The 11709-nt window shown below is 36.8% G+C and overlaps 1 protein-coding gene and 1 long non-coding RNA gene across 2 annotated transcripts; one reads left to right on the top strand and one right to left on the bottom strand.

The window, feature by feature from the left end:
- Nucleotides 1-549: 549 nt before the first annotated feature.
- LOC110894752 lies at nt 550-3118 on the top strand. Its single transcript, XR_002566642.2, has 2 exons — nt 550-2811; nt 2910-3118. It is a non-coding gene; the product is annotated as an uncharacterized LOC110894752 (long non-coding RNA).
- Nucleotides 3119-8742: 5624 nt separating this feature from the next.
- LOC110894753 (probable phospholipase A2 homolog 1) lies at nt 8743-11502 on the bottom strand. The gene is made up of 4 exons (XM_022141988.2): nt 11307-11502; nt 11204-11243; nt 11009-11128; nt 8743-9047 (listed from the first exon to the last, which is right to left on the bottom strand). Exons 1-4 carry the CDS (start codon nt 11382-11384, stop codon nt 8869-8871), a joined length of 417 nt encoding a protein of 138 aa, XP_021997680.1. The 5' UTR covers nt 11385-11502; the 3' UTR covers nt 8743-8868.
- Nucleotides 11503-11709: the final 207 nt, after the last annotated feature.

Below are 11709 nucleotides of genomic sequence, written 5' to 3'. Positions count from 1 at the left end.
TGTTTCTTTGTGTGTTTAATCCTTAGACCACCCGTAGTGGTGAACAAAAGTAATGTCCTCACCATGGGGCATTATCCGACACATGGCATCCTAGTCAGCGTTGGGCATTATAGCAAAAATGACGTAGTGGGGCATTATTCCAATAACACCCATATTATTTTTAATGCAAAAAAAAAAAAAAAATCAAATGGATGTCAGGTTGAAAAGTGAAGTGTCGGAATTGAGGCATGTGGGTATTATCTCAAAAGTCATTGGTGGACAAAAGTGGTTGTCAGAGGCATCTCAAAAGTGATTGGTGGGTCAAAATATATACAAAGCAATTTGAGCGTTTTAAAGCAACAAAATTTTTCAAAAATAACGCCGGAAAACGCCGGCCGTAATGGGGGTGGGGGCGTTTCCGGGCGTTTTTCTGCAATTTTTTTTAAAAATCACGCCCCACCACGGGTGGTCTTATATGATAATAGGTAAAGTGAATGAACAGTAGAATGTGTGGGCATTTGGTCACTGGACCACACTTTTTATTCTCTTGAAGCCTACACGTGTCCCTTGGTAATTACGTGTGCTTGTCTGATCTTCCAACTTCTCTTTCTAAAAGCCGGTCTCATCCATCCTTGGAGAACTCTTCTTTTGGGAGAAGATGATGATTTACTCATAGGATGAGATCGTTGAATGGAAGGTTCTACAAGTTTTTCCCGGCAGATTTCTCCGACCGTTCCGGCGAGAGGCGGTGCTCTAATTGCAAACTCCGTTACAGCCATGCCGATACAGGGAATTGTTATGTGTTGACTCCTTTGTTGTTAAGATGCAAGTCCCTTTGTGGTGGTATTATGCAATTTGATAATATGGTTTTTAGCATTGATCTACTTTGGTTTCGTGAAAAGCTCCAACAGGCTATGATGATAGTGGTGAAATGTTGCTAGGCATGGCATAATCGAGGACGGCAGGTGTAATGTTTTTCACCTGCAACCCGTGTTGCAGCCATGATTATCAAACAACTAGATCTGAGCCTAATCTGCAAACATGGTTGCATAAATTCATAAAGCGGATTGATTAGCTTTGTTCTGTATTTTGTGTGTTCTTTTTATTTATTTATTTATTTGTTCATATGGCATTGTGGTCGCTGTTTAAAAGCATTTACAACAATAATGATTTCAAGATGTATACTATACCATTATGTTTATGTTTCTTAAAGTTTATGAGTAAGTTCGATTCTTTAAAGGGGTTTGCTTGCTATTCTATTTGCAGCAAGCTAATATCTGGTCACGTGTTTGAGCTTGCCACCAAAACTACCGTAGACTAATCCTTCGCTCAAACACATCAATCTCTATTCTGCAGATAAGGATAAAAAACTGATATTTTAAGTTAAACCTGCGATTTGATTGTTTGATTCTGTTGTGAGTCTCCTTGATCAAGTTGATTTGATGATTAAATTTGTGTCTTTGTTTGTTTCATGTAGTGCATTTTCAGCTAGGCTTTGACAACCCTAAACTGGATGCATATCGCATCTCCTTCTCTTTCTCTCCGTCACCTGTATTTTTTTCATTGTTGGAATAAAACAACACGTCTCGACTTTGACTGGAGATAGTAATGGAGGGTTAGAGCCTTAGAGGTGGTATACGAAGTGTGTGTCAGCGATGGCGCAACGGTCATCTAGGGCTCTGACCAAGGGGTTTATTAGAAGTGGAACCGGTCAGTACTAAGGTTTCGGTCAGCTTTGTGGGTTGGAGTAGTTTCGGGCATTCATGCTAACCATAAAAGGCCTTGGCAGTTCCCTCTTAAAAAAACAGATTTTGTGGGGTCCCGAAGGATATCGGGTCGGTTGAGAAAGATTTTACAAGTTTTAATTTATCCATTAAGAACAATGTGCTGGGGGTAGTGGGGAACCGGTACAAAATCAAATTTGGTTAAGACTATTGGCTAGAAGGTTGTCCACTCAGGAGCAGGCTTCCAGCTGTATTTAATTTAGTGGAAGATAAAGAAGCGTGGGTGGCTCAATGTGGGTACCAGCTGGGAGGGGAGATGCTTTGGTTATGGGATTGGATTTCAGGTATGTTAAGAATATCGAATGGAAGAAGTATAAGGATCTTATGGATTGTTTGAGCTCTCTGAAAATCAGCGAGTAACCAGATAAGTGGGTTTGGAAACCGAGTAAGGAAGAGTCCTTTTCAGCGGCGGGTGTACGGGAGGAGCTTAAAAAAGTTTACGCACCCAATTTGGGATATGGGATGGGATCGGTGGAACAGTTGGGCTCCAGCAGAGCTGAACTACTTTATGTGGAGAGCCTTCGACGAGAGATGCGGGATAGGGACTAAGACATGCGATCATCTCCTTTCTTCTTGCATCATTGCCCAGTCGATATTGTGGTGCATCCTGGTGTGGCTAAAAATCCCGATACCATCAAATCAGTTCTCAACTAAAGGTTTATGGGATCTCTTGGGGAAATGTAAGGGTTCCAAGTAGTGGAAGAAAGTGGTGGGCATTGTCTTTCTTCCCACATCCTGGGCTATATGGACGCACAGGAACGAGCTGCAATTTAATTGGAGAAACGGGTCGATTACTAAGGCAGTGGATGCGATTAAGGAGATGTCTCTGGTTTGGGTTAGGTGTGGATCTAAATTAAAAGAGCTTGATTGGGGTAGGTGGCGTGAGTTCAGTGTAAGGGACGCGACCTGTGTGTTTTGTTTTTTGGGTGCCAGTGTTGCTTACTGAATGTTGATATGTTCAAAAAAGAAACTAAGGTTTCGGTAGTTTTGTTATCAGTGGAATTCTCTAGATAGCCGATGCAGTAATCATTATTTCCGATATCTTTAGGTATGGATATCTATTTTCAAATATTTAAGCAATAAGCAGTTTATTAGTCAAACTAGAAGTAGGTTAACTGATCTCTTATCTATGGGTTTAATGTTCAGGGAACTTGCTGTCTGGAAGCACCAAGTGGAGTGACCACTATTGTGTGTAGCTTCTTACTAATACTTTAAAATGTAGAATCCTGCAAGAGAATAAATATTCACTTCGCTAACAATTATATGTTTCCCTAGAGAAGGAATTATAATTTAGTATGCATAAAGACACTTCCTCTAATTATATATATAAAACTTACAGGTGTCTTGTGTTGGTGGTTTTGGTTCCAATTACATGTACAAGATTAATGGAACTGCAAATATCTTAGCCATTTGAGCTGCACAGCTGAAAATGGTTGGAGCTAAAATGACTTCATTAATTTTTATATTTTTTGCATCATTCAGTGAAGCAACAAGTGATCATTAATTTTTATATTTTTTGCATCATTCAGTGAAGCAACAAGTGATAAAAGCCTCCTGGAATATAACTTGAAACATAATATCTAAATGTGTAGTACATTTAAAAAAATTGCATCTAAATGTGTAGTTTATTTCAAATTTTACTTTTACTATTAGAAGATTTGTTTATATATTTGCTATTGAGTGTGGTGTTATTTTTGCTGTTGAGTGTAGGTGGTGAATTACATTGTACAAGGATTTTACCTAGCTTATTGTTTATTTGTTGTTTTGTATATTACTGATCACATAATATTGGTAGCTTTTTACATGTGATGGTTAGATTTTGATTTTTAATTTGAATCGTTTGTGGTAATATAAAAGTAATCGAAGTTATCAAACCGAGAACGATTCGGTTTAGCGCGCCGCAACACGCACTGGGTATAGAACTAGTTTTATGAATAAATTTAGTTGAAAGCAATATTTGTTTCTTTGTATATTTAGTTTTTTATAGGTCTTTCTAGTTTTTGGTGTATTAATATAAGTTTTAAATAAGACAAAATTCCAAAAAAAAAATCCTTATGTTTATTAAAAATTAATGAAAAAAATTAAAAAGAAAACAATATTGTTGACGAAATACGATGAATAGTAACTTTATTTTTATAATAATATTTAGTTTTTTTATTTAATATAATATAATAGTTTATTATAAATATTTACTTTTAATAACATATTTTTTATTTTTTTCCTTTTTTAAAACCATATATTTCCTTTACCATTTTTTTAATAATTCTTTTTTCTTTTTTAGAACATATATTAATTGTCAATTAATTTGATACTTCTTTAATAAATTGTGTTTATAACTTGTTTTTAAAACTTAAATATGTAGTTGTGCTTGATTTTTTCTCTCGACATTCCGTTATAAGTTTTGTTAAAAACGAAGATGTGCTCAAAATAAAATATTTATTTGGTATCATAAAACCGTTGGATGATAAACTAAACCGTTCTAATGGTCTGACTTTCTAAACAATATGCTTTATTTTCAAGTCACGTTTGTTTTACATTATCATTTGATCGGTTTCGCCACAACGCGCGACGTAAAAAAACTAGTTATATATGAAAATTAAAGATTTGGTCATTGGGTAAAGCTAAAAGTGTAAAACTATCATTTATGAAAATGTAAACAAAGTTTTTACCATAATTAACATAAAGGAAATAATATGCTATAAAAGTAAACATAAAGTTTTATATAAACGTAAAGAACATTTTCTATATTCTTTTCTTTAATTAACTATGTTGTATCTTCGGGCACATCCAATTCAAGTTTTTCAACACTTGGCTCTCAAAACCAGGTTTGGATTCTACAGTACTATCTGCTGTGACTTCCTTTGCCTTTACTGGATAACCTGATGTTTTCTTAGCCGAGAAACTAAGGCGTGTGAAGAAGGCAATTATAGAGTGGAACAAGAACAACAAAAGACTGGAAAACAAAATCCTATACACGTTGAGGGATGCAATGGAGTGGCTGTAAAAAATCTGTGAAGAACGAAACCTAACTAAGGCCGAGTCAGCGGAATACTTGGAAAACAAGGGGATGGTAGCGCAGATCAGTGACAACAATATGAAAGACTTGCATCAGAAATCGAGAGTTAAATGGGCCGTCGACAGGGACGTAAACTCGTCATTCTTCCACGAGTACATCAACAGCAGAATTTCAAGGAACAGATTAAATGGACTCATGATAAGGGATGAGTGGTGCATCGACCGACCAATGGTGAAGGATGAGGTTCGAAAATTTTTTGAAGACAAATTTGCAGATCCGATGCTAGAAAGACCCAATTTCACCTGTCATCATCTCAGAAAACTCACGGACAAACAGGGTATGTCTCTTGTATCTCCTTTCTCTTTTAACGAAGTTAAATTGCAGTATGGGATTGCGGGGAAACAAAGCACTTGGGCCGGACGGGTTCAACTTCACATTTATAAAACACTTCTGGGACTTGTTGGGTGACGATTTTTATAATGTGATGGTACGGTTTCACGAGACTAGGCATATTTCTAAAGGTTGCAGCTCATTCTTCATCAGTCTCGCTCCGAAAGTTAAAGACCCGGTTAACTTACATGACTTCCGACCAATTAATCTTATTAGGTGGATTAGTAAAGTTATTTCAAAAGTGCTTGCTAATAGGCTTAAAACGGTGGTTGGTTCGGTGGTATCGGAGGAGCAATTCGCCTACTTATCTGACGGGAACACCTTGGATGGGCCTCTCACTACCAACGAGGTCATATCTTGGGTTAAAAGTGCCAAAAGGATGGCCTTTTTGTTCAAAATTGACTTCGAAAGGGCCTTCGACACTATTAATTGGGGTTTTGTGGACTTAGTTTTTCTACAAATGAACTTTCCCGATAAATGGAGGCGGTGGATAAAAGGCATCTTCCTTTCCTCTCGTTCATCGGTCTTGGTTAATGGCTCGCCTACAGGTGAATTCCAATGCTTTAGAGGGGTAAGACAAGGTGATCCACTCTCACCTTTTATCTTTATCTTGGCAATGGAGGCTCTCTCAAGCTCTATGGTTAGTGCAGTATCCTCAGGCTTAATAAAAGGTATATCACTTCCAAATGGATGACGTAATGCTCTTGGGAGAATGCTCGATTTAAAACATTAACAATATAAGACGCTAAATGAGGTGTTTGCACCTTGTTTCGGGTTTAAAAATTAACCTCAATAAATCGTGTTTATATGGTGTGGGGTTGTCTCAGGGTGAAAGTAACCATATGGCAAATCTCCTTGGATGTAAATCGGGCTCGCTACCTTTCGCGTACCTTGGTCTCAAAGTTGGGGTAATATGAATCGGTATAATAACTGGACTCCGGTCATTGAAGCATTTGAAGCAAGACTCTCACTTTGGAAAGCTACCACTTTATCCATTGGCGGTAGAACAACGCTCATCAAATCGGTACTTGATTCATTACCATTACATTATTTTTCACTTTATCTTGCCCCCGGTAATGTGATTAATAAGTTGGAACAAATCAGAAGAAACTTCTTTTGGGGTAATTCAGATACAAGAAGCAAGATGCATTGGGTGAAATGGGCAAAAGTAATACAACCCGTAGCAAAAGGGGGTCTTGGTCTCGGTTCGTTAAAAGACATGAATTGTGGGCTTCTGGCGAAGTGGGCATGGAGATATAAAACGGAATCAGGTAGGCTTTGGAATACACTTTAATCCAAGGCACGATAATTTTCTCCCTACAAAACGCGGGAATTTGGGTCTTTGGAATAATATTATAAGGAAGAAATTGGCATTTAGAGGTAATAAGATTTTTCTCAGCAATTTTATAAAGTGTAAAGTGGGAAATAACGTGGATACTCAATTCCGGACGGACTGTTGGGCACTCGACACACCATTACAATATCTATTTCCTTCATTGTACTTGCTGGAAAGATTTAAAGGAAGTTCGGTGAGGGATAGACTAGTACATAACGAGGATGGGTCCATTTTAGGAGGTAACTAGAGCTGGTTCAGGCAGCCCATTTCAGGGCAGGAGATAAGCGAATTGTAGGAATCACAAGGTTATTGAGGCAAGCAACCGTAACTGAGTCGAGGGATACATGGCAATGGAAACCGGGTACTACGGGCGACTTCACTGTAAAATCGGTGAGGAATATTATTTCAGAAAAATCAGAAGAGGAAGCGGATCAGGTTATCTTCAATAATAACAAGTGGGTGCCGAGGAAAATCAACATATTTGGGTGGCGTTTACTCTTGGATCGTTTGCCGACAAAACTGGCATTAGTTAGGCGCAACATCAACATGGCTTCTACTCTTTGTCCTCTTTGTGGCGAAAGGGAAGAATCCATGGAGCACCTATTCATCAATTGCCATGTTTGCACGACAATATGGCATATGGTTTCGATATGACTTTCCATGCCTCCTATCTATGCATATTCGGTAAACGAGCTATTGCAGTTACATAACTTCACCAGCGGCTCAGACTCAAGGAAAATGATGGTATATGCAATTATCTTAATCACATGTTGGGGAATATGAAAAATGCGCAACGAAGTCGTTTTCTCAAGCAAGCGAGTAGACATATCAAGATTAATGCCAGACGTTAAGGCATCAAGTTTCTTATGGGTAAAAAACAAAGCAAAATTGTCTTCCTTAGAATGGTCGGATTGGTGTTCCTTTAATGTCATGTAATAATCCGATTGTTTCGCTTTGTAATCTTGTGTCCTAGCATCTTGCTAGTTGTTGTGTTTAATAAAATCAGCCGTTAAAAAAACTATGTTGTATAGTTTGAATAATGACAGAAAATTTGAATACTAAATAAATTATATCTAAAATACTTGTAAAATGTTAAGTGTAATTATATGAACTTGTTTATTTTTTAGATCCTTTACTTACATTTAAATTAATATAAATTTATAATAATATATATGAAAACCGTAATTGAAAGATTACAACTTTTAACAAAGGTGTTTCCTTTAATTTTAATGGTTAATTAAGTATTTGCCCATCACATGCCTCTCATGTGACTAAGATTTAACTAGAAGATGAATGAAGTTAGTCCGATGGAGTGAAATTGCAATAAAATAGAAACTTTGGTATGTAAAGTGTAAGACATTTGAACTTTGGTAAATTCTCTTCCTTATGTTTTTGTTCAATTCCAATTCATTTTCTTGTTGAAGCCAACACATAAATACTGAAATCAACATTGCAATTCCATCAAGATTTTATTTCATTATATGAAATGAACACTACCTAATAATAGAAACTAGAAAGGAGCATGCTAATAGGACAGCTTAAATCCATCAAATCTTATCCCTCCGCTTAAGCCAGGTTTTGCAAGAATTGAAACTAGAAAGGAGCATGCTAATTGGATTTGGGCTGACTAAAAGTAATTAATTTACTAGCTTTAGTTATATCTCCATATATCGATATAAATAAATAGGATGGTAAATTCTTTATTTAACGCCCAACGAATAAAAGCTCAGCTATCCGGGGTAACCTAATGGTAAAAGGCGACACCATACGCCCGCAATCGCAGACAGCAATGGGTAGCCCAAGCCCACCATCTCCGGTTCTGGGAAAAACCCGCCACCTGAAAGCCCATTCACTTCCCCTCCACTGCTTGTTGAGCTATAGCTCATTGGCAAATCAGGTGGTAACTCCTAATTAGTTATGATGAATGTGGCGAGCTAGTGATCAGTAACTACTTCCAAGTGTGGCCTTAAAGACCATAATCTTCAAAAATTACGCGATTGAGAACTGATGAACTGTGATTCTCACGAAATGTAGATCGAGGACTTGGATCTTCATGAGAGTGAGTTGATGACTTTGACCTTCACAGGTAAAGTTTGAGAACTATGATTCTCATAAAATATTAGACAGAAGCATTAGCTTGTATGGCATTGTGATCATGAATCTCACTTTTAGTTCATGAAAATCCACCCCAACTCAACTTAAAGTCAAATGCAAGCCAGCTTACTGAATCATCAAAATGCAAACAATATAATGATGTATACGATCAATAAAGTGTAATTATATGACAGAATTCTTGTTGCAAAACTAAAGTTCTGATGTAACTTTTACAAAAATAAAGAATAAAAAATGAGTACACTAGCCGATTAAAGTTCAAGCTTAGAGTTGCCAAACTGGCTAAATAAGATGGCCATGTCCATACCTTGTTGCATTGTAGGCACTGCGGTGTCGTAAGGGCAATCATTGGAAAATCCGGTTTTGCCTGATTTCTGAACCTTCTTTATGCAGCGTTTGAACTTCTCGTGACATTTAACATTAGTCATTCCTAGACAATGTAGATTACATGAATCAGCTAGAGTTCAAAAGAATACATATCTTTATTCGATAAATGTGATGGTTCATTGGCAGAAAAGCCTAAGAAAACATATCTTTATATAACATTAGTCATTAAGATTATGGTTCTAAAAAAACTACGGAATGGCACTTCAGTTAATAAAAGAGATAAAATAAAGGAGATAAGTTCATAATCGTATTTTAACAATATGCAGATGATATCTTCCGTGCTGCAGTTTTAATCGATTAATGAGGTTATCTAAAGAGTAAAACACATTCAACTCCGAAGAAGCTGACTCTATTAATCAGCTATTAGAAGTTTCTGGTATAGTGTCGAAATGATTTGCTTCTTTATGAACATTGAAAGATTAAACCAATATGCATGATCTAATCACTAAACTTGAAGGCAAAAGTAAGTCAAACAAGTCATGGATCTAGCATAGTTGTTAAAAGCCATCGCCTCTTGCGCCTAGGCCCATTTTTCAGGCGAGGCGAGACAGTTGCGCTTTAAGTCAAGGAATTTGCGCTTTAATTCTCCAGGTGATGGTTCAGGCGCACATTCCAGCGAGATTCCTAAATTCCGGATAGTTTCCGGCCAAATTCTCTAAATTCCGACAAGATTCTAGCCAGATTTCTACTTTTATCTAAGGAAAACTACTTTTCTACACTAATATTTTTAGAACTTTTGGTTCTAAATAGATTATATATAGTTTTATATAATAGCTTTTGTTTATTTTATTTGAAGAATAGTATTCTTTTTCTAATACATAATATATTTTTAACTTTTTTTCATTATGCGCTTAATTTTTCTCAGGCCCTCGCTTTTTTGTGCGCTTTGCGCCTAGGCCCCAGGCAAGGCCTATGCGCCTTGAGTGTGCTTAGCGCCTTTAATAACTATGGGATCTAGTACAGAACCCTTCTAAGTTGTATCTTTTTATTTGTGTTTTCAGCAATGTTAGTAACTGATGGCACCCTCACACCTGCTGTTAGGTTTCTCTTGGTATCGGTATCAGTGAAAGCTATCCACAACTCTTATCATATAGCTTCTAAATCGTAAATGCTAGAACCAGATTGGGTGATCAACTCTATGCACAAAATCAAGCACATTGGTTCAATTCAACTGCTTAATCTACTTGCTAAGTAATCTATGGCCAAACAAGATTCTGTTCAGTTTTTTCGTAAGTGAACATTGCTAGGACTCAATTGAAACTATCCTATTATGTTACCAAAGCACCATCAAATCACGTTAAAAGATCAGAAGACATAGAATACATTACGGATAAAAAGGCACATCAACAGGCAATCGATCCTCAATAACATGTAATTAGGTTCTATTGAATTCACAAACAGACCTTTTTCCTAACCTCATTGCATATGCTATGTAGTTAATATCCCGATATATTAGTGATATATCGGTTATCGGTCCCCTGCCAAGATAGCGGTACAATATATTGGTCCGAATATCGGTACCGATAATATCAGCGATATTGTCCGATATAGGACCGATATTTGATCGATAAATCACCGATTTTCCCGATATCAGTACCATTCTTCTTATTTCTACCGTTCAGTTTTCTTCTAAGTCTTAGACAGTTCTTACGTGTTACAATTGTTAGTGTTAAATTGCTATATATATAACTTTAGCATGATATTAAAATTACCGATATCCCACTGTGACAACCGATATCTCAAATATCGGTCCTTGACCGATATCCGATATTTTACAGCATGAACTACTTAGTGCATATGTCTTTTATCATTCAAGCAGTTTTACTGCATATACAAACAATGCAAGCTTCTAGAGTTAATTTCCAGAAAATCTCCTTAATTTTTCCTACGTCAACATTGCTAGGGCTCAATTGAAACTATGTCATCAAATCTTACATGAACTTAAATCAGAACAAAACATATAAAACAGGCAATCAATCATCCAATAAAATGCAACAAACAGACCTTTTTTCTCGACGCATTCGTCATGAATCTGACAACAAGCATCAAGGTCATCACAGGGCTTTTCACCTGGACATCCAGTCCATCCAACACCGCAATACTTTCCGTACCGTATTCCGATCGCTAATCATCATATATAACAATTCGTAAATCAAACAATCATCAACACATGATTTAATATTGATATTACAGACTTACAGTTACAGTTTTCTGCAACGCATCTACTGCTGCATCTCACCTGTCAATTCATCAATAAGATACTGTATGTAATTACATGAAATGGAGTTAGAGATGTATAAACCTGAGATGCATCTGAAGATTCTGCAATCGGAATGGTGATGATTAGGAAGCAGATGAATGATATTCTTCTACAAATCATTCTGTAATGAATATAAGTTGTATCCAGAATTCTGGCTGCGGTGGTCGACGTTCTACTGGTTTTGATTTCTCCGGTGGGTTTTCTTCCACGTGTTTCCTGCGTTTCTATTGGTCCATTGTTTCTGCCTGGTAAGATTGTGGTCCCACTAGTATACTATCCTTTTTAAAATAGAATAAAATAAAGAGTTAATTACCCGGATGGTCCATGTCGTTTACCATTTTTTCACCTATAATCCCTATCTTTTCACTATAACATGTTTGTACCTTGTGGTTTGACGACAAATCGTTACTCGGATAGTCCCTCCAATAGATGGCCGTCAAGTTAT

The sequence above is a fragment of the Helianthus annuus genome, chromosome 4 (genome assembly GCF_002127325.2).
Source record: "Helianthus annuus cultivar XRQ/B chromosome 4, HanXRQr2.0-SUNRISE, whole genome shotgun sequence".
NCBI lineage: Eukaryota > Viridiplantae > Streptophyta > Magnoliopsida > Asterales > Asteraceae > Helianthus > Helianthus annuus.
The sequence above is the reverse complement of the archived record's forward strand: the minus strand, read 5'-3'. Positions and strand labels throughout refer to the sequence as shown.

Coding starts and splice junctions, on each gene's coding strand:
- LOC110894753 (XM_022141988.2), bottom strand. CDS start 11,384: ATGATTTGTAGAAGAATATCATTCATCTGCTTCCTAATCATCACCATT. Junction 11,129..11,203: donor CGTTGCAGAAAACTGTAACT/GTAAGTCTGTAA, acceptor TATGATGATTAG/CGATCGGAATACGGTACGGA. Junction 9,048..11,008: donor CGAATGCGTCGAGAAAAAAG/GTCTGTTTGTTG, acceptor TACATTGTCTAG/GAATGACTAATGTTAAATGT.